At 44.5% G+C, this 23,021-nt stretch overlaps 1 protein-coding gene across 2 annotated transcripts in view; it reads right to left on the bottom strand.

Moving 5' to 3' along the window:
• The window catches only part of bltp3b (bridge-like lipid transfer protein family member 3B), a 30,288-nt gene that overhangs the window by 924 nt on the left and 6,343 nt on the right, over positions 1-23,021 (bottom strand). The window contains exons 2-22 of one of the 2 annotated variants that reach the window (XM_086201947.1): positions 19,061-19,223; positions 17,085-17,123; positions 16,807-16,898; positions 16,075-16,264; positions 14,985-15,125; positions 14,385-14,552; positions 13,610-13,790; positions 13,373-13,456; positions 12,980-13,141; positions 12,438-12,547; positions 12,204-12,345; positions 11,449-11,642; positions 10,631-11,347; positions 9,691-10,373; positions 7,700-7,848; positions 6,833-6,990; positions 6,464-6,614; positions 4,733-4,774; positions 2,529-2,788; positions 1,768-1,876; positions 1,514-1,662 (exon numbers count right to left, since the gene is read on the bottom strand). In XM_086201947.1, coding sequence (XP_086058073.1) covers positions 1,514-1,662; positions 1,768-1,876; positions 2,529-2,788; positions 4,733-4,774; positions 6,464-6,614; positions 6,833-6,990; positions 7,700-7,848; positions 9,691-10,373; positions 10,631-11,347; positions 11,449-11,642; positions 12,204-12,345; positions 12,438-12,547; positions 12,980-13,141; positions 13,373-13,456; positions 13,610-13,790; positions 14,385-14,552; positions 14,985-15,125; positions 16,075-16,264; positions 16,807-16,898; positions 17,085-17,123; positions 19,061-19,223 — 4,084 coding nt within the window. The remainder of the gene's footprint in view (positions 1-1,513; positions 1,663-1,767; positions 1,877-2,528; positions 2,789-4,732; positions 4,775-6,463; positions 6,615-6,832; positions 6,991-7,699; positions 7,849-9,690; positions 10,374-10,630; positions 11,348-11,448; positions 11,643-12,203; positions 12,346-12,437; positions 12,548-12,979; positions 13,142-13,372; positions 13,457-13,609; positions 13,791-14,384; positions 14,553-14,984; positions 15,126-16,074; positions 16,265-16,806; positions 16,899-17,084; positions 17,124-19,060; positions 19,224-23,021) is intronic. The other variant, XM_086201949.1, reaches the window with a different exon arrangement.

Below are 23,021 nucleotides of genomic sequence, written 5' to 3'. Positions count from 1 at the left end.
TATGACTTTGGCTTGAGTTAAAAACAAACTAGCTGAAACCCCTCAGGTTCGCCACTCCACAGCAGTTAGCGTGACCAGTTAGCTCGTTGATTTGAACCAGCTTTTGGTGCTCAACCACGGAAGCGCTGAGCCAAAAGTGTTACCATTAGTCCGTTTTTAGCTCAAACCTACGTGTTTGTGAATCACCGAACATACGGCTGACAAAGAAGACGTGGATTATGCCAGGTGATGAGCATGAGAGTTTATTCACGGACAGTTGTGCTGTTGGCTGTCAGCTGCAATTAGCATCAAGCTAAATATAAGTTGCTGGCTCTTTCTGCATTCTGGAATCACAAAGAAGTGATGCAGGAGAGAAAAAAAAGACAAGTATCCGCTTACTTGTGAGTACCTAAAAGGCAAAATACACTTCTTGGGCAAAGTATTGCATCACACACACACACACACACACACACACACACACACACACACACACACACACACACACACACACACACACACACACACACACACACACACAGACTTGAAGAGGCTCAAGCTGCCACCCGTAGCTCCACCTGCTCGTGTCCCCGTCTGTCCATCTTCCTTTTCGCCCTCTCTTTATCTCTGTCCCTCTCTTTCCTTCTGCATATCTGTCTTCCTCCATTATCTGTCTTTGTCTCTGCCACGCTCTCCTACGCTCTTTCCCCCAACCAGTCAAAGCAGAAGGCCGTCCCCACTGATCCTGGATCTGCTCGATGTTCCTGCCTGTTAAAAGGAAGGTGTCCGTCGCCGCTTTTGCGGGATGAGTTGTTCATGGAGAATTGTTGGGTGGAAATTCCTTGAAGGAGTGAGGTGCTGGACCTGCTCTACTTGTGAAGTGTCATGAGAGAACTTTTGTTGTGATTTGGTGCTTTACAAATAAAATTGACTTCACACACACACACACACGCACACACACGCACACCACAGTTCACATTCTGTGTGTGTGTTCTCACCATTTTCAGGGGTTTACTCTAACCATGACCCAACACCTCAGTCCTTCTCTGAGAAGTTCCTGGCTCATCGGCGTATTACCGAAGCTTGCAGTGAAAAACCATTCAACTTTATACTTTCACTTACCTAAATCTCTAATTTGGTTGCTCAAATGAGTTGTAATAATTTTGGAGGACATTGATAGATTAAATCATGAGATCAGAAAATGTTTTGCTCTGGAACACACAATCTGTCCTGTCATCCGGTCTGAAGAACTACACGAGTGTTATATAACTGTTCGTTACGTTTCATCTAAAAATGTGAAATTTCCCTCTGCAAATTAAACTGAAGCCAAGCAGGGGACTGGAATAGCCTGGCGAAAAACAAAACCTGGCATCTCATCTTCAAACTGGCCTCCAGCGAGTAGAAAGGTGCTTTTGTGGTTCAGCGTTTACTTTGTTGAAGAAGAAGAGAGTCGTTGTTGTGGTGTGCAGATGTGGTGGGCAGCGTTCTGTGCTTGTAACGCCACTTGATTCTACTGAAGCATAAAGACATGTTTCACCTTTTGTCTGGTGGATGGGGGGGGACTGGTGGGCGGAGCTTGAGTCTGCGTAGCCTTTGTGATACCGCCCTCAGCCTCGGGGACCGGAGTCAGTGAGCTGTCCATCAATACGCCCTGATTCCTGGGTTTGGCCTGTGCGGCGCCATCCACTGCGAGGAGGCGGAAACAAGAGAAAGGGAGTTGGAGGTGTAGATTCAAACACATTATGCAACTGCGGTGAATCCGTGCTGAAGTGGAGGTGGATGAGTTATCACCTCCTATAGAGAAGGAGCCATCATCTCCTCGGTGTATGATCAGACTGTCCACGTGAAGGGTGATGGGCGAGTGCTCAGAGTCGGAGGGATGGTCGCGGGGACCGTCGTCCTGCAGGTGACAACAGTACACGCCATTGGTAGGTGGTTATAGAAGGTGCTGCGCTGTGTTGCAGTGAGTTCTGGGGTCTACTACTGCCACACAGAAGGACAAATACTCGGTTGATATAAAGGATGATTTCACGCCTTCTTTGTTCAGGGCACTTGAGTCGGTGCTCTTGGTTGTGTGCAGGCGTGAAGACAATAATCGCACCTGAGCGAGCAAAAAAAATAAGCAGACTGAGACCTGTTGAAGAGGTGGTCTCAGTCTGGTTCCCGTAGAGCACAAATTCACTCTGGTTCATCATGCTGATGATTCGAAAACGGTTTTGAAACAGGAATGGAGAAGAATGAAGATACGAGAAAAAATTGAAATACAGCATTTTGGTTTTATATCCAACGTCTGCCTGCTACAGTGACATTGACCTTTGACCTCGAGTCCGAGTGGACGTTTGTGTCAAATCTGAAGAAATTTCCTCGAGGAGTTCCTAAGATATGGTGTTGACAGTGACGGTATATCCGGATCAGGATGCTCCAGCCTCAGACACCACTGATATGTGAACAGAGGGCAAATTCTCATGTGGTTGAAAACGATGCATTTTAGTTCCCTTGGATTTTTCTGTGTGAAAATGAACCAAAGCACACAAAAAATATCAAGAACTCACCTTTAGGTTGATGTGTGTGTCGCTGACACTGATCTCCATGGGCAGGACCTGCGGTGCAGAATCGTCCTCTAGGAACTGGGCCAGGTTGCGCAGAGTGGACATCAAGAAGCTCGCCTGGTATCCATGGAGACGCAGCTGCAGGAAGCCGTTGCGCTCCGCCAGAGGAGAGTGGACAGCAGCGCAGGGCCCGCTCTCCAGGCGAGCCCGCACCTCCGGCCTGTGGAGACCCCTGACGGACATGGAGTTGATGTCGCCGCCAGCTGTGAGGAGGAGGCAGAGGAAGTTGTTACTCCTGCTGCTTGCTCAGGTTGCGAAGACACGATCAGCATGGCGACATTAAAATGCACCATGATTTAAGGTTTTGAGGCCATGTTGTTTGAAACTTTACACTTGAGACAAAATGACTGCATTTAAATTGAATTTGTGCAACTTTGCTGAATGGAGACACGTTTCCAGGGTGCATGTTAATGCTGTTCAAATGAATTAAGAGCTAGAATGAAAGATGGCGAGTATCAGCAATGTGGAGGAGAAAGTCGGAAACAAAAATGAAGCAGGTGAGCTGGAGGAGGAAAAGGAAGAAGGGATTAAGGAAGAAGGTGGGCTGAAGGAGACTGAAAACAACCCCACAGGCTTTTCGCAGCACTGACGTTTAATTATTTCTGAGGACTAGAGGATTAGAGGGTTCTGTGGAAGCTCCCACTGTCAGTATTGAGGACTCAAAGCTTTTTCTCACTGAATCATTTTTACGTGCTTTTAAGATTAAGACACCACAAACCTAAAGTGCCTCCACCCCCCCCCACCACCCCCCCCCCCGCAAAAAAAAAAAAAATTAAAAAAAAATAAAATAAAATAAGACGACAGCGTGCTGGTATTGAACAGAGTTTCACCGCTAAATGACCCCAGTTTGACTTCCATTACCCCGGAATAAAATGACATAAACCCTGTGTGTTGAAAAGGGTTGGAGAAGCACAGAGGGAAAAGTGAGTTCAAAGAAGATGAACTGATGAAAGTGTTAACACCATCCTGCCATGAAAACTTTTTATGCACTTATTCACCTAGCAAGCAAACATTCACAGGCAAGGTCTCTCTCTCTCTCTCTCTTTGTGGAAACAAGCGAGAGACGCCACAATTCACAATAGAAACAATCAGCAAGGCAAGAAAATGGGCACTTGAGGAACACATTATTGTGACGGTGAGAAGCGAAACGCCTTCGTATGAGCTCAGGAGGAAAGTCAGGAAAGGGTTAATAACCGAGCAACTGCAGGTCCAGGAAAAACATTCACACACAGGGCTGTAAGCTTTTGTTAGATAAATTGACATATTCTCTCACAATCCTGGACCGCTATGTCAAAGCAAATGGAGAGAGAAAGAGAGAGAGAGAGAGAGAGCGGGAAGAGAGAGAGAGCTGAGTGACAGTGATAAGATAGGCGGGGAAGAGAAAAGATGGCCTCCAGAGGCAGCGAGATGAAGAGGAAGAAAGGTTTGAATAACAGAGTATTAGTAGGAAGATGGAACGGGAGGAGGGGTGAAAGAGGTGTGAGGAGGAAAGAGGGAATAGAGGTGGGTGGGGTGGAGTATTGTGAGGCAGGAGGAGGAGATGGAGGAACGAGGGGTAAAGCTGGCGTTTCTCTCATTGCCTGAATCACTGGAGTGAAACTGCAAAGTCTGCTGCAGTGGAGAGATGAGGAAGGACGGGGAGAGATAGAGATAGATAGAGATAGATAGAGAGAGTGAAAGAGAGAGAGAGAAAGAGAGAGAGTGAAAGAGAGAGAGAGTGCAAATTAAGCAGAGAAGTGAACGGGAAGATCTGGGGTTAACACTAATGGTTGATCTTAATCTGGATGACACACTTAAAATTGTGGGCCTAATGTTGCAAATAATGGAACCACTCACTCCATTACTGTCAAATCTAAACACACACACACACACACACACACACACACACACAGCTCAATGTCACATGAACACTGACTGCTGCTGAAAAACAAGTACACACACATACACACACACACACACACTTCATGCCACCAGTAATATCCTAATGCATGCTGCCAAGCAAAGTCCTGAGAAATGAGGTCTGACAACTTGAAGAATAATCTTATACACACATAAATACACTCTCTCTCTCTCACACACACACACACAGACCAAGAGGCAAGCATGCATGTTAAGTTACAGATGGTGAATTAACACACAGCAGTTACCTTGGCTGCTTTGAGCAGGTATTGGTACTGAACTCACCATACCTGTGGGGAGTTATGGCAAGGTGAATAAAAGGAAGGGGGGGGGGTAGTAGTGTGTGTGTTAGTGTGCACTGATTAGTGGATCTAACCTACTGTCTTTTTTTGGCCCAAATTTCCCGGAACCTTTAGTGCTTTCAGCTAAACTGTATCTCTTTTTTGGCTGGACCTCAGGAACTGGTAGTTTTTTAGGTCTAGGAATCAAGTTCTGCTGGAACCCTTTGTCGCTCCTACTTCACAGTACTCTCTCAGCACAGCAGGAGCCATGAGTGAACTTGGTTAATTGGTCAAAGACAAGCTGAAACAGCACCAGTAACCACCATTCCCACCAAGCTCAGTTAGCAGCAGCGTTGTGCAGAGACAGCGGCCTCCAACTCCACCGCTCCTTCTGGCGGAGCGAACACAAACATTCAAAAAGACCCTAGAGAGAAAGAAGATGTGGGAAGAACTCCCCAGTAGCTGGTTTCAGTAACTGCTTGGTCCGAAACTGCCTTATTTGTCCCGGAACTAAAAAGTGTTCTTGTCTGATTTTCAATTGTGCTCTAAAGCACAGTGAAGATCACGTGAATTTGTCCTTGGACGAAAGAAAACCTCGACACTTTCTCCATGCAGGTCACTGGTCCCACCATATATGGTCCTCAGCAACAGCAGCTACCACAGCCTGTAACTCCTGACTTCAAACAAGTCTAGTTACCACAACACAGCACCTGAGAGTAACCTATACATCATCATGAGAGCTTTTCTTGTTCTGCTTCCTGGTGTATCTGTGATATTGCAACAATTAAGTCAGACAGTCTGCAGATTTTCTAAAATAAAATGCGTTGAACCATGGAAAGAGAGTGTTTCAGAAAGTACTACCCACTGAAGTGTTAAAATGATGTTCCAAAACTAAATTCACACCCTGGTTCCTGCCGTTGTAATGAAGGTAGCTCAGGAAAAAGTTTCTTGTTCCAAGGAAAAGTTCCCGAGGTTGAAAGCGACTTAAGTACAAACTATGAACAGCAGCGAATGTATGAACTTCCTACTTTGTGGTTTCGGGCACAGATCGTGAAATTAATGCATTAAATATTAGAGAACCAAAGTTGTCTGATGAAGTCTGTTTAGTTTGGGTGGCTTTCTAGAATCAACCAGCTCATACCAAGCATCAGCTTGTTCTTAAATTCACTATATTGTTTGTTTCTGTTCAAGATCAAAGTTGCTAACTCATTATTATTCCTTTTTAGCAGTAATCACTGCAGTAGGGACAGCTGCTCAACTGGGAATACTAGACTTTTTAAAAGTGCTTACTCAAATTAATCTCTAATCCTCTTTCCAGATGGTGCAGAGAAGCACAGAACATTTGTCGGTGATGTTATTTCTGGCACACTTTTTCGTAAATTCTTATTTCTACTTGACTGCATCTTCTCTCTGGATAGTTTGACGTTTTCTAATGAGGAAGAAGACTTCCAGTAGTTTTTGTCTCACTCCACTATCGTCATGAGGAAGATGGTTCCTCTCCAGCTTGACTTGTAGTGAGGAGAATCTTCTTCTGAAGTTGTTAGTTTACTGTAGTGTTGTTTGAGATTAGTGTGGGAATGAGCAATGTTAAAAAAAAAAAACTGGAGTCAGTGTTAACAGAAGAGTTATTACAAAATTCCAAGTGGCAAATGTCTGATGCTCATTTGTGTAGTCCAGGAGTATGTAAGGTGTTCTCACCCAGGCTGCGGTTGCTGAGGTACTGTCGCAGGCTGACATTGCCCAGCTGGTTGGGTGTGACCTTGTCCACCTCCAGCGCCACGGCCGTGCTCTCCCCCACCACCTCCATGGCTGCACACACTGACTGCACCTTCAACACCAGCACAGACACCTGGAGGGGGAGGCGATGCGAGCACGCACGCACGCACGCACACACACACAACTCTGGTCAGCACCTTTTGGGCTAAAACTGTGCAGGGTTTATTCCATAGCAGTTATGACTTGTTACTCTGTATGCATTTTAACAATGTGACATAAAAGAGAATGTAAATAGCATCCATTTGTAGTTTATGTAGTAGCTTTAATTGTACTAATACTTTGTTGTCTTACAATGTCTTTGGTGGGTTCGTCGATGCTTTGTGAGGTGGCGCTGACAGAGTCTGGGGACACGCCTCCCTCCTGCTCCTGGCCCGTCACAACCTCGGTGGCACTCTCTGTGGTGCTTTGCTCAATGATGGCGTCCTTAAACCCTGAGATAGACACGTCATCTGTCCAGGACAGACAGAAAAGCATGAACCACACTGACGGGAAACAATTGTTCACTAAATTCAGATATTTCCTCAATACATTCCTGCAACTCTGATAAGCTCCAGACTTCCAGCACAATGCTGCCACCTTCTGGTCAAAACTGGAGCCTCCATGGTTGTACAGTCATGATAATCTCCGGCTTCTTTGAAGAGTTCATTCACACTCTTTTCATCAATTTTCAAGACTGTTTAATGCCAAAAAGTCTTTTTACCTATAAAAAGCAAACAGCAAACCATTTCAAGTAAAAGTAATGACAAGTTGCATGGTGTGATATGACATTAACATGTATTAATTCATCTAAAATTCATCAAAAGACAGTTTTCACAGTCCATCTTACTTGAACCCATTAACATGCAGGTATTTGTGAAAATTTGATTACTTCTACCCAAAAATTTTAAAAAATTCTTTGTCATTTTTCAAGTACTTTTGTAAATGTAAAGTTCCATGATTTCCCAGGTGTTCATGGGAATATAAACCATTATTTGTGTACATTTTACTTGATAACCAAACAAATACACTCACAAGACCACTCACAAGTTCACAGTATCACTTGCATGCACTGGTATGAACCCAAAACGTGTGTATGTGTGTGTGTTTACGTTTGTGTGTGTGTGTGTGTGTGTGTGTGTGTGTGTGTGTGTGTGTGTGTGTGTGTGTGTGTGTTCCCACCTCTCTCCAGCAGGCTGCAGGTGTCTCCGTCCTCCATCAGGTAGCTGTCTATGGAGATGTTGTCAAGCGACTGCAGGGACGGGCTTTTCTTCATGTTTTTATAGGACACGGCGAAACTGGATTGGGAACGATCCCGCATCAAACGACCACTATGACACACACACACACACACACACACACACACACACACACACACACACACACAGTAATAGAGTTTCACAAAGGAGAATTACTTTATCACTGCTGCGTATTTGCTTGGGCAACATGCATGATACTGACTTTGACACACTAATTATTAATTAACAAGAATGTTGATTTAAAGAAGGAAAGGGAGAGGAGAAAAAAAGATTTTCTCCAGATTTAACAGGAATCTTGTTCTTATGCTGAAAACTGAACGGGCAGAAGTGCTCTTAAAGAGCTGATAGAGCCGAGCTGGCAGGTGATGAATTAAATATGGCTCCAGTCTTTTGTGCTATGTGTTAAGGTCATGTAAGAAACAAGTGTACCATCTTCCACAGCACCAGAAACAAAGGCAAAGGGGGGAAAAAAAATCAAAGTAGCTCCTGAAATAATGAGAACACAAGGCTGAAAAAGAACCACTGCAAAAAATAAGTTCCACCGTTTGACTTTTTAGCATCACCATGGGCCAACAGGTCGACACCAAACACAGGAGAGGGCGAGTTAGTCTACATGACAAGGAGCAGCGTGTCATGCACACACATGCAAATACATGCACACGGGGGGATTCACACACACACATTAGCACTTGAACAACTCCATCCATGTGTCACGACAAGGACACACACACACACACACACACACACACACACACACACACACACACTAGTATGGCTAATCACAGATCCAGTGCCTTACATGTTTGACATGGAATAAAGGGAGGTGGATCTGCTGGTGTTTGAGGAGCTGAGGAGATCAGAAACGACAGACAAACTTCCTTTCCTTTGTAGAGAGAAAACACACACACACACACACACACACACACACCTCACATGGGTCAAAGCAAAGGTCAAAGAGGCCAAGGAGGAAGTAGAATGAGATTAAGAAAGGACAAAAACATTCACGCAATGTTGTTGACAGACGAGTGGCAGCTGGAAGTTTGCCAACATGATTAATGTCAGAAGACTGAACATCCAAACTGGCCAACAAGCATACGAGAGCTCAACACACAGCACTTGTGTTCCAGGACGTGAATGCTCTATTATTCACGTCATTAGAAAGAGAAGGAGCTTCATTTATCAGACTCATGGAGTAGAAAAGTGCTTTCTAGTTTAGTTAGGAAATTGTTTGCCAAGATTTATATTTCCTTACCATAAAAATGCATCCAAAATTTATTTTTAAACTTGCTAACAGTGTGAAATCCTGAAAATGCTTTTTTTTTTTTAAAGAAGCTTTAAGAATGTAACATGGTACCATAATCACAAATAATGAAACAGAGACCTTCATGAAGAAAAACATATATATGTACAATACATATGAAAAGATATATAAATATGTGCATATTTATGCAAATGACGAGATGAAAATAGACAAGATCATATAATGCAAATAATATAATTAATAGCAAGACAGTCTAGAAAGCCCTGATCGTCATTGATCAACCCGGCTATCTCTCTAGAAAGCTTTGGGAATGTGTCCGGACATACGATGGCTTTAGCGGTTTATTTGCTATTTTCCTTGGAGGAGTGATTGTAATATTCCCTAAGGGCTCCGGGTCAAAGGTGCACCAACAGACCCTCGGTAAACCTCCGTCAAAGAACGTCACTGTTATGATTGGCTGAGCTCCTGGTTTCTTTAAAGATGTAGTGTTGCTGTAATGTTCCTTGGCCACTACTTTAGAAGGGAAAATGTTGTTACTGATAAGAATGAGGCCAAAAACCTGTAAAAATAACATGAATTCATACAGTGGGACTATAACTCTGTTTAACAGCAATGTGGTGCAAAGAACATCGTTTGTGTGGCAAATTCAGTACCTGGAAACAGACTGAGGCATCTTGGCAGCTGCAGCCTTGTCCTTGTCACTGAGTGGGTCAGGAAGGGGGTCACTCGCCTGGGCTTTGGAGTCTAATCCAGCTCCCATTTCGGCACCTTCAGCCAAACCATCCACCACCCCATCACCCCCTTCTTCTGAACTCCACCTCCTAGAGTTCTTAGCTGAAGTCCTCTCATCCAGGGAGCCTTTGTGATTCAAGTCAGGACGTGTGGAGGGGGTGGAGGTCGGGATGAGGGGGGCAGGACCCTGCGTGAGTTTAATTTCTGATCCTTCTCCACATAACAGCTGGTCTACAGTGCAGGTCCCTTTAGCTGCACCTTCAGAACCACACCCTTCACTCCCCCTCTCACTCTTATCCACCACCTCACCTACATCTCCCCCAGGCTCCAAAGTTCCTCTGCTCTCTGAGGGGGAGAGCTCTGATCCCAGAGGAGATCGAGAACCCTCAGGCAGGGGGACGGGCTTTAGGAGGAGGGACACCTCTGCACTTTTCAGCAGGAGGCCCAGGCATACGGTGAAGGGCTGGTGGTCTGCAGGATGTTGGGAAGGATCTTTGCGCTCCCTCTTACTGCCCATCTCCTCCAGGTCCTGCTGTAGGGTCTGCTGCAGAGCTTTGATGCTGCGCTGCAGGTGCATCAGGAACACAAACTGCCGATGGCTCACCTGGACACATGGACATGGACACGGACACAGACACACACACTGAATCTGAAGATTTACAACAGGTGAGAAAAAGCCACTGCAACCTTCTTACTCTCCAAAAATGCTGTCCTGCTCTGGTCACTACGATCTTGTTTGGTGTGAGGTTTTGCACCCATGTACTATAATTCTGAGCAAAAATCAGTACTGACACACATAATATTTCTGCAACTTATCTAAGTTTCCCCCATCACCTTTAGAAAGACACAATAAAAACCTACCTGCGCGCTTAAATGCTTCTGCACATGCACCAACATATGTACATCAGCATCTTTACTTGACGATGTCAAAGATGAAGAAGGCAAATTGTCCAGTGACAGGGGTTTATGGAGTCCATTACTGGGGGGTGCTGGTGCACTATCAGTACTGTAATACTCCTTCAGTAAGCGTTTCCTCTGCAGGCGTCCCACAGCCTCCACAGACGTGCTTCTGGACAGACCTGAGCCAGAAGCGTTTCTCAGCTTCTCCTGGTGCTGAAGGAGCTTTGCTGGTTGACAAGCCCACACAGTGAGAGGGAAGGAGTCCACAAAGGGCTGCGGCCGCCCCTTGCCCCCACGGGTGCCCTCGTAGTCCACCCAAAACTGAGCAAAGTGCAGTGCCCAAAAGTCTGTGGCAGCTGGCATCTTGAGGGCATTAGCCCCCATCGTGGGGACCACCAGACCCCGGTAGATGTCATGTAGCTTGGTGTCTTGTTCGTGCGCGTGTTGCTGGAAGACGGGGTGGAGGAGAGGTAAGGAGGAGGAGGAGCGAGGGAATGATTCAAAAGAAGAAGAGAAGAAGGGCTCTTCTTGGAACGCTTGCAAAAGCGCTTCGAGGTGGGAGCGGGTGCAGTTGGCTGGATGCCGGGTGTTAGTAGCCACCATTTCTGAAGTCTGCACCGAGATGGAGCGAGGCAAGTCAGGGGGGCAGGAGGGGTCACGATCAGTGGGAATAACCAGCTATAATTGATGAAAAGAAGAAGAGGAGCAAATGAAGATAAATACACTGAAATGCTTTTGACCCAAACAACCACAAACATGCATGTTAGCTTCGTCCTCACCTTCAGCATGAGGCCGTCAACCTTGATGTCAACGTGCTCGTCGGGTTTCTGCGAGTCGTTGAGCTTGTAGATTTCCATGAACTGCTCCAGACTCTGCCTGAGGTCGAGAGCGAAAAGGTTGAGCCACACCAGACTGCGAGGATCCAGAACCAGCTGTAGGGCGTTGAGCTGGGCGTAGAGGTTGGGACACGGGACTGTGGGAGCAGGACAAAGAAGATTTGGTGTTAGACAAAGATGTGAGCTAAGGCAGTGGCTAATACTTTGCCTTATAAAGAAGGCAACTGCATGAAAGTGACCCAAAGCAAATGGTAATGAAAGAAAATATTTCAAAGTTCAATTTTAATCTAATGGACAAATAAACTGCAATGTTTGTACGTTTACATATAGTGTATTTGAATCAATTTGCTTTTTTTGTGCCATATTCATTGGTGAAAAAACAAAAAATGCACACCATGTTTCCTAATGGTGTGCATCTAAAATAAATCACTTAAAGAGGTTTTCAGTGGGTGATTCTTCATTGAGAGCACACAGGGTGTGTTTCAGAAAATCAATGTTCTCTCAGCTGTACAGCAGTCAATGACTTCCCCTCAGCTGAATGAACTAGCTGACTAGATACGGAAGGAGGTGAAATACAGTCAGTCACTTCCCAAAACTGCTGGCCTGGTATAGATCCCTTAGAGGATCTGGATTTTAGATTGTTGTTCAATACACTGCGCTGTGTCAAGTGTTGATATGCAGAAGTGAAGTCGTCTCACTGGGATAGTCTTTCCCATCAGGGAAGTAGTACTCTGTAAACTCGACATGGATGGCCGGCATCTCTGGTGGGAGGTACAGGGACTTCTTATTGCACGAGATCATGGTCTTGGGGCTGGAACGACGCTGATCTGCTGTTGACACCTGCAACACAAACAAAAAAGACAGAAATAATCACCAAGTTAGGAGTAAGGATGTCAAGGGTGTCATTGTTTAGGTTGTTAGTTAATAGGGACCTGGTAGATGCTGAAGTCAGCCATCCTGAGAACAACGGAGCTGGACATGAGCTGGGTCTTGGGGGTTTCAGGAGGGGGACTGAATGAGGTGCTGGAGGTGTTTATCTTACCTGGAGAGAAGGATAGAAACACAGAGGGACGATTAAAGATGTAAATAGGAAGACATAGAAAGAGACAGAGTGACCACTCAGATCTCAAAGAGGAAACCTCAGTGCCTTACAAAAGGTGTGTACCACCGCACCACGCTGTGCGCACACACACCGCGGTACCTGTCTCTAGGCACCAGCAGCACTGGGCTGGAGGCTGCGTTTGTGGGCTCCACTCTAGGAGTCCTCCATCAGCCTCCCTAAGCCCTACTCCTCCTCCTCCTGCTCTCTCCTGACTTCCTAGAGGCCCAAACTCATCGTCCCTAAGGGACACTGGAGGACAGAAAACCCACAGCCATGACATGAATGATGGTGTGGCGGTGAGTGCGCGTGCCAGGAGATAGATCATAAACAACAAGCTGAGTGATCCCTGATGATATCAGGGTGGGAGTTTACCGTGTTGTGGGGAACCATGAGCAGGAGCAACACCCTGCTGGTCACGGACTGCACTCTTCAGCATCTCCACATTGGACTTGAATTCTTCAAGAAGGCTCCGCGCCCACCCTTCCCTGGTTTTGGTGGCCTCGCTGTAGTGCATCCAGTGGACACAACTCTCACCTGGGGAGGATTAAGCGAGGAAGAGTTACAGCTGGTAATGATGATGGCATAGTAGATGGAGCAACACTGACGGACAAAAGATGAAAATAAGAATGTCTTTTAGCTTTAAGATGAGTGGCGTGGCATTGAAATAACCTGAATGACTGCATAAAATTGTTGTAATGTTTTCATATGTCATATTCTAGTGAGATTTGAGTCATGCTATAACAGATCAAACTGCAGGAGTCGCACCTGCTCTGTGGAACGGGTAGTAGTCCAGAGTGATGGAGCTGAAGGAAAGCTGCATGGCTCCCCCTGTTATTCTCTTATTGATCACTGCAAGAATCACAGAATGACCATCAGTCAGAGCTCTGTTCTGAAAACATTCCGAACAACCATTTTTTTGCATTGAGATTTAAGGCAGAAAAAAAGCAAGTAAATGAAGATCCAGGACATTTCTGTTTGTGCCTGAAAGTGTGCGAACACTACCTTTATCTACAGCGTGGATGTCATCACATATGTGCAGGTCAAGGTGTGTGATCTGCAGGTGGTGCGACGTCTCACACACATCGTAGGCGTTAAACAGCTTTGCCATCGTTGCACTCTGGTCAGCGGCCGTGGACGCCTGCTGGGTCCGGACCTGCTGGGCTGAGGCGGGCGCTGAGGACACCTTGTGAACACACACACAGGCTCACAGTTACATGAAAAAGTGCTGTAATTACACCCTGATTATTTAGCGCTGCTGCTCTCTTGGTGGTGAGTGCTAAGATTTGTTTTTGTCTGTCACTGGTGACCTCAAGAGATCCTGCCGCATCATGCAGTACTCAAGTCAACCAGCAGATGGAGTGTTACGCCGAATCACATTTGCTACTCCACTGAAAGTCTTCTGGCAAGTGAATATTTGTGTCAGAATGAGTAGGTACATTGTGTATGTGTGTGTGTGTGTGTGTGTGTGTGTGTGTGTGTGTGTGTGTGTGTCTGTGTGTGTGTCTGTGTTTGAGAAGGTGATAAGCAGACAGAGTGTAAGACAGTGTGGGCAGCTCGACAGAGGCGTGGCTCCAGTACACAGCGGGACAGACAGAATGCACATATACTGCCTGAACATGACATGACTCATTCACACAGGGTGTAACTGGGTTATGATCTGGGATAAATGAAGCAAAACCAATATTCATAGAGTGAGAAAGCTTGAGATACATTATTATGAAGTACTGAGGAGGGCTGTGTGTGTCTCAGCCGAGTTATGCATGCGATATATATGCACCTGGTCTTCGGTGGCCATGCTCTTCCTCTGCTGTGCGGACTTCTCCATGGCCTCGCTGAGGGACTTGGCATACTGCACCATGGCTTTGAGCTGTGAGTCGGTCAGCACCCACAGCAGATCGTCCAGGATCAAAATCAGCTTGGAGGCCACCACGTTACAGTCTTTAATCTGCATCGGGTAGAGACACTGCTATAAATGTACATTCTGCAGATTAAAATCACCAGGGGTCCTATTAATGTAACACAACACTCACTGAGAAACAGTCTTTTTTTTATAACAGTATGAGCTAAAGCTGTAATGCCAGGTTTGTCTCTTCATAAATGTTTTATTCAGTCTCTTCTTAAAGCCCAAAGAAAGACCGGGGCTAATTACTCTCACAAACCGCAAACAAAAGGCTTCTGTGCACTGTTCTGTGTGATGCTTACAATCTTCCTCACAGGCGTTTTTGTCTGATTGAATGATAAGGATCGGTGCTGGAAGTGGCGCTGCACACGATGACGTCTTACACAGCAGGGTTTGTTCAAAACGGACCACAGGATGTTGCTCTGGGGAGCCTGGTTTTAACTCATCCATTAATATTCTCTTAAGTGGATGTCTGACCCGTCGCTTGAGTGTGACTCGGATCTTGGACTGGTTGGTGATGAGGCGGATGGGGGCGCTCAGCATCTCGTGTTCGGTGCTGTGGATGGCATCAGCCTCGATACGGATCATCTGCCAGCTGATCTCCTTAAACGTCAGGATCTGGACCAGAAACGCAGCAGGGTTAGTTAGACGGATTATGTGGGAAACATGCTGTACATCAAAGTTGAGAGTTTCAGTGCAGCTATAAAGTACAGGACGACCGATAATTCCCTTTGATTGATTAGTTGGGGCTGACAAACTGTCAGTAGCTGTGGACCTTTTCATGGAAGCAATTCTCGTCTCAGGAGATAAATAAATGGAAGTGAGGCCACCGCCCATATTTGATTCATTTTCTTCTCATTTCCCCTCTCAAAAGTGACTTTGTGACTCCTATAATCACAGGACACTATCGGCTGTTTATTCATGACACAACACAAGTGGTAAATAAACAGTTAAAGTCGAAGCCTTTTTCAAATGATCCAGCCACGTAAACACTCATTAATAAAATGAAATTACACACTTAGGATCTTACTTTTCTTAACCCTGAGGAAGGTTTTTTTTTATAGTTGTTTGTAGGAGATTAACTTAACAAACTTAACAACAACTTAAAGTCATCAGCCACAAAACACACAGAGCATCGCTCATTGTAATTAGAAATTATCTAGTTAATCACTCTTCAGGATGTTCTGTTAATGATGTCATCCATGAAATCACACACTTCAGGTCAGGAATCTTGTCCTGATAAGGTCAGGGAAACTTGTAGTTACCAGAACTCGGGGTACGTGATGTAAAGGTACACAAGTTAACTTTAAATGAGACTCATTTGATGTATTATTTGAATTAGAGGGTGTTTAAGACTTTTCCTGATGTGTAGCAAATCTACACAGAATGATGTGATGATGAGCCTTTACTTCTTACTTTAAGTACCTTTTATTCAGGAATTTTAAGAAAACTGCACTCTCATTTTGCTCAAACTAAATCAAAATATGAGTATAATCTCCACCAGTTGACTGTTAGTCGACCCTAGAATGATATTTGCAGTCTCTCCTTCGACATTAAAGCTAGTCACCTCTCCTCTCTGAGGGTCCTGGATGCGAGTGAACCGCAGGTCGCTGATGCTCCAGCTGGTGTTGACGCTGTACACCTGCAGCTGGGACAGCTCGAAGGAGGCGTTAAAGGCCTTGGCACTGATCCTGATCACTATGGAGTTTATGGACAAGGACATGCCCTCCACCACCTTCTCAGCAAAGCCGTATTCACTGAAACAAAAGAGGGGCGGGGGGCAGGCACAAGTGGTTAGCAACAGATGAGTGCAATGGTCAGGAATTATATGAAATATTTCAAAGAAGACACCAATATTTGAGTCAACTTTTCTGTCATAGAGGCAAAAAAATTAAAAATCTGACTTGCCAACTGGATGCATCATCTGATTTGGCCACATTTCACAATTGGAACCAAAAATAAAATTGATTTTTTTTTTTTAATCAATGTGAATTTAAAAAAAAGAAGATTGCATCAACTGTTTTTCATTAAAGAAACAATCAAACAAAAATACAAACACTGATATAAACAGAGCAGCGGAGATATTTGCCGTCAACTAGTTCTGCCTGAAACGTATCCTTAGGAAACAGTGACAACTCACACTTCATGAGCAACCATCACAAAGCAGAGGAAAGGTCAAGATAATTCAATATTGACTCTGGGATTGGGACCTCTTGATGATGAAACTCTCCATAAACAGAAAATGGAGAAAAGCAGCTTTAAAAACTGAATCCTTGACTTCTAAAGAGAAACCACTCACCTTTGTCCTGATGCTGTTGCTATGGGAGACGGACCATTGGGGGGACGAGGCTCATCACAGGTACTCATTTCCATTTCCACTTTATCCAGTGTCTGAAATGATAACTCTTAGTTTTAGCTGTGGGAACAATAGCTAACAAAAGAGATCTGTCTTCTTCATCATGAGTCAGTCAGGGAGTCTCCTTGCTTTAATATTTCTGTGTTTTCACGATCCTCCTACAACATTCACTGTCGACTTTTTTTCCGACCGTGAGAGCAACAGAGGCAGGTGAAGCTTACCAAAGAAATGGGGTGAGTCTTCAGCTTTGTCCATGGTATCTGTCAATGAAAAGAGAAATGGGTTACTATGATCCCTTCAGGTCCTCAGTATCACCCTTCAATCATGAGATTTGCAAATCAAATCAGGTGCAACTTTCCTGGAAAGGATTCAATCAAGCCAGAACTGCATGCTTAGCTCGGAGATGAGGGAGAGCAAGAAGAAATCAATGGGTCTAGACCGGCTGCAACTCTTTTTCCATTCAGGTCCAGAGCTCCATTAACCCTGAATGAACAGGCTCCTGGCTTAATCACGTGTCAAATTATAGGTATATTCAAGTGTGCTTGGGACGTCACAAATCAGGAGGATAGGGAGTTTTTAGGCTCTGCTGCTCTAATGGAATTACAGACATTTAATGTGACTTTCCTCAGCTAGAAGGTGCCAAAAGGGTGCGTTAACTCTAATCCTGCCACTTAAACCAATCAAAGCATGAACACTCACTGCAGTTGACATCAGTGGATGCAACTCATGAGCGTTTGCACCACAAAAGGACTAAATCTATCGGCAAAAGACGAAATCACTGAAGACTTTCATTGTATTTGGGGCACTGGATTTTAAGAGGAAGACACGCACGTTATACTGCTATGAAACAGAGGAAGTGAGATAACACATCAATGTTCTTGTTTTGTTTTTTTAAAACCACTTTGTGTTGGTCAACACTGAAACAGAATACAAACCAGTAGCAGCACACGGTTAAGTTCACCAGCTCCAGAGCTCAGACTTCTGATGCCCCACCTACGCTTGCTGTAAATGACGTGGCTGCTATAGTTTAATGTTACACGCACACAGCAAAGAGAGGAAGAAACCAGAACTCACAACAACAGAATTTCTTTTTCCCCTACTAAATGAGGTTTGGCATGTGGAGAAGGATGTAAAGAACTGCAGTCAGAGTGTGAATAGGGAGAGTAATCAGGCGGAGGAGGGGGAGAAAAACAAAAAAAAACAAAAAACGAGGTGGAAAGTGGACCTCGGTTTGAATCAGAGTTCAGTCACGAAGGAAACCACGCTACTCCATTCACTGTTTCCAGGGCGTGTCAAGAGTCCAAGCTCTCATACACGGCACTATGCTGATTATTAAGATCGCTGAGGGCACCAGACAGCTCCAGTAGGGAGACAGAGACAGACAGAGAGAGAGAGAGTGTGTGTATGGTGCAAGTCTACAACATAGGTGTTAAAAAGTGTGTCTGCTTGTGACTTCACACTCACTTGATTGTTGTGTCACAGGATATTTCAGCTAAAGGTTTCTTTTACTTAAGCTCGTAAACCATTAAAATAGGGCAGCACAATTAAATCTAAATACGGTCACATTTGTAATATGGTGGACTGCAATATCCAAATCCCAGGAGCTGCAATCCCCCCCCCCCCCCCATTACATTCAAGTACAAATAAAATGACGTGATGATGCTGTAAGGATGCAGCTGCCTTCAAATCCTAGTCTCCAGATGTGGAGGAGCATGCTACTTCCATACAGAAAAAAAAACCCAAATTATTTTCTGTATCTATTTTCATTGGAACTAACATTCAAAAATTACCATTCCTACTCCAATCACGAGTATCATTGCAGCAACAGTAGAATAAATCGAAATTTGACTGGGATTGTGCTAAATCAAGAATGGTTTCTTCATTTTTGCCCGATGAGCCTTCCAGTTCGACCTGGGCCCGTGAATGAGCTTTTCCAAGTTTCTGAAAATAAAGAAGGTTTCTCCCTCAAGTTGATTCTGTGTTTTGTTTTGTTTTTCTCAAAAAATAAAGAAGTAAATATCTCGCACACTTTTTAGATGGCTGATATTTGCAGATGTTACCCATCTGCCAAGTCAGTTGCAAAATAATGGCATATGGGCAAAAAAAAAAATCCAACATGGTGCATCCTTGTTGAATAGCACGATGATGAGTCAGGTAGCAATGCATCCACAGTGCCCACTGTATGACCGTCTCTCACCCTGATGGCGGCTTTATTGCAGCACACACGGTTGATGGCCAGCCAAGTTGGCAGGTCCAGCAGGCTCTGGAGAACCTCTTCATCCAGCTCCAGGTTGGTGAGCTGGCCCTCTCCCTTCAGCGTGCTCAGGTTGATCTTGTCTGGCGACAGGTTCTTCGCAAACCTGTAAATCAAGGAGGAAAACAAATAATATAAAACAAAAACGCTTTGAGACTCCGGGCGAGGTTGATTTGATTCAAGGTTCAGGCTAATGTTTGATTATGTCCTCATCAAGTGTGTACACGCAACTGCATCGTTCATTAAGCTGCTGTGTGTTCAGCTTGTTTGCCCTTTTCGCTCGTGTTAAACACACAAACTGCATGTCCATAACCTCAAGTGTCTCTTGCCCACAGTCACAGTTTAATTATTGGTTAATAGTTAGCAGAGCATCCTGATACTAAATGGTTTATTGACCTGTGCATCTCCACGGACGGGTCTAATGGAATCTCTTCAAATATGGATAGTATTGATTTCACATTACCTCCCAGTCACGAGTCACACGGACTCGCCTGTGTGCGATGTGCAGATTTATTGACGTCTGAACTCCAGCAGCACGGTCAGAGTTTAATGACTTGGTCATCAAGCAGCAGCGGTGCAGTGAAGACATTACCCTCACAGCTGAGGCGGTAAAGAACCTCTTGATATGACTTACTGTCCTGAAACTGTAATGTTTTGGGTTTTTTTTTTTTTTTTTTTTTTTAAAAGGGCTAACATTGGTTTCACACATGCAAGGTGCGCAGGCTTAAGATTGTCAGCTAATCTCTCTCACACCAGAGTATTTATCTGTAAATAGAGCCAGATCAAAGCTCAGAGTTTTACAACCAAGTCACATAACGGACTGGTTGACCTGATTGTCAATGACTGGACAATCAAGCTAGTGAGGTTCAGTATCTTACCTGACCTACTAAGTGAATTCACTGAGGAACAAGTGGAACAGACAGAAAAGATAAAGATAAAGATAAACCTTTGTTCGTCCCTCAGTGGGGAAATTGGCAAGTAAACAACTGTGATGTCTCTCCCTGGTTAGAAGACTTGTGTTGGCATTTATCTTTTTTTTCCCTTTTTTTTGAAGCCAGGAAAAAAAAAAAAGCTGACGTGTTAGCGAGCTTGATTCACCAGGTGCATCTGTTATTCAAGCTGAGCACAATGTTAAATTAGATCATTAAAAAAGGCTTAAAACTAGAAAGGTACCTGTGAAACAAATCCCCATGTTTTGTTGGATAAACAAATGATACACCTTGGTGGAGGTAAAATAGTACTGCAAAAAAAACAAAACTCCACATATGAGAACAAATTGGATGTAGATGGAGCACAAGGCGATGAGGGAAGACAGCTGAGTAAGAAGAGCGGAGACTGACAGAGAGGGAGATATAAACCTTACCCTCCATAACAAACTCCATTCAGAAAACTAGGATTTTAAAAGGTTGTTTGCTTGTTGTCTTGCAACCAGACCGACAAAGGATAGCATTCATGCTTTGTACACAACATGTACAAACATGACGTGATTATTTCCGCATCATTTTCATGTGTTTATTTCAATCGAATCCTTTCCAAAAAGATTTTCAGAAGCAACAGTCATCTGGACAGAGCTTCAGCAGCGAGCTGTAAAAGTCCAGGCTCTGTGCCCTGCTGCCCGCGTCTTATGTTCAGGACAGAAGGGTGAACATTCAGTTGTGTAATCCCTCAAGACAGAGCAATTGTGTCATCTTTTATAATGGTGTTGGAGCAATTTTCCTGAGGGGACCAGTTCAGTTTTTCTAGTTTTGAACAAGCAGTGCCAACTCCCGCCTAAAATTAAGATCGTATATGGATGCCCCACAAGCCACCACTGATCTTCCTGAGACTGGGGGGGAGGTGAGGGGCTGCAATGTCCGACTTGACCTTCAGATGTCACTAGATCCCACACGCGGGGCATTTAAATGCTCATAGCGTCCAAGTTTGATTTAAAGGTAACTTGGTTGCAAGGTAATGAATCAAAAGTAGGGATTTTCTTTGTGGACTTTCACTTCAACAAGTACTTCTTTTTTTTCTTCTTTTTATTATAACAAAGAAACCAGACTAGGTATTGTTCTCCAAACAATGCTTCCTGAGACTATAAAGTGCAGTCAGCCAGTATTCTACTGTCTAAAACAGACTTTGTCCAATTATGAATGCGATGTTTTGTCTATCAAATTCCTGCCCACTCCACACCTTCTCCTGGCAGTGTTAGATTCTTCTTTAATGCAACATCCCTGTAAATTATTCAGCAGTAGCAGCAGACACAACCAGAAACTCGAGCACAGTGGAGCCAGAAATTACATGTAAAACGCACTCTCCTGATAACACAACTAAAAAAAATATATGATGTCCACATGTGCTCGCGTGGATGCGTGCACACACGTACGAGACGGAAACACAGTCAGTCAGACAGAGATGTGTCTGCTGAAGTGTCTCAGCTGTGAGCAGTGAAATATTAATTCCTGCTGCTGATCAAGTATCCGCCAACAACGGCCGCCACCTTCATTGGCTGTTCCCTACTTCTCTGGATCTCAGCAGGGTCACATGTAGCTTCCTCCACACTTCTTCTACCTTGTAAAGGTACGCAGCCATTTTTAGAACAGGCACCTTCAGAGTGTCGATGTGCAGCATTTGTAAACTTACACCGTCTCAGGTGATATCGGGATCTCTAGCAGCTTTATTATGAGGATCCTGAGGTGAAACACTCGGGAACCCCGAACCTAGTAGTACTACTCTGAACAAAAGAGTGAAGGCAGACAGTTGTACTTTGATACAAACATATTCCATAAAGAAATAAATCCCATAAGGACTCATAAAGAAATCAGGCTACTGGCTCAGGATTTTTTAATTGTCACAGTAAACTCATGACCCACATTCTTGCCAGCAAAAAAATCTTGGCAAGCTTTCTCCAATGCTAATAAAAGCCATCTAACAGCACTTCCAAAGCCAACAGTGGTAACTCTCGACAAGACAGGGGACTGTAATCTAATACAAGTTAAATAAACGGAGAGTTGTTCAAAAAAACAGAAATCAGTTCATTTGCTCTTGTAGTTTAGCTGCTGTCTATCTGAGATGTCTGAGGGAGTGAGGGCTGATCTTGCAACTTTTGCTTCAACCACAATAGACTGACAGCAGATTTTGCTCCTGTGGATGCTGCGAATGGAAAGCCATTTTTCCTGCTCTGATGGCGTATTTGTGGCGCACCCTGACGACACACATGCCAGAAAGAGAGGAGTCGGAGGGAGGACGGCCAGATGACTCAGGCGGTAACCAGCTTGTTTAAGATACCAAGATGTTGGGAGCAGAGAGAGAGAAAGAGAGTTGGGAGCAGAAATAGAAAAAGAGAGAGAGCGAGAGAGAGAGAGAGAGAGAGAGAGAGAGAGAGAGGAAAAATGAATGAGAGGAAGAATGAAAGAAACCTATTTTTTTCCCATCCAATATTCATATGACTGAGCAACAAGCTGGGCCGAACAACAGCAACAAGAGAACGTGACATAAACGTGATTATAGGCATTTAAATCCCTCACATTCAGGCTGAATAACACAGTGCAGTAAAGCCAGTTTTCCTGAACCGGGGCCAGAGCTCGTGATTCAACCATAGAACAGCTCAGATCCCAAAACTAGATGGAAAGAGCCAGGAAAACTTAAAGCTGCTGCTGGTACTCACACACAAGACAAGTCTGAAAGGTGTAGCAACCTCCACTGATGTGTCTTCCATTTCTGTGGTTGACTGGCTTCATTTTGAAGAGGCCTCTCGGTTTCTCTGGGGTTTTTTTTTTTTGTCTGATGCATCTAACGTTGAAGATTTCCAACGGTTCCTCACTGGCTCATCAGTTTTCCTTCATTGCAGTGCTGTAGAGGAGAGCAGCACTGCAGTGTTGGGAGGGGAATGCCTGCAGCGTGGGTGTGATGGTCTATCACACAA

This window comes from Aulostomus chinensis, chromosome 4 (assembly GCF_037954235.1).
Source record: "Aulostomus chinensis isolate RoL2024-O1b breed Wild chromosome 4, RoL_Achi_v1.0, whole genome shotgun sequence".
Lineage (NCBI taxonomy): Eukaryota > Metazoa > Chordata > Actinopteri > Syngnathiformes > Aulostomidae > Aulostomus > Aulostomus chinensis.
Note: the sequence above shows the minus strand (reverse complement) of the source record. Positions and strands in the feature narration are given on the sequence as shown.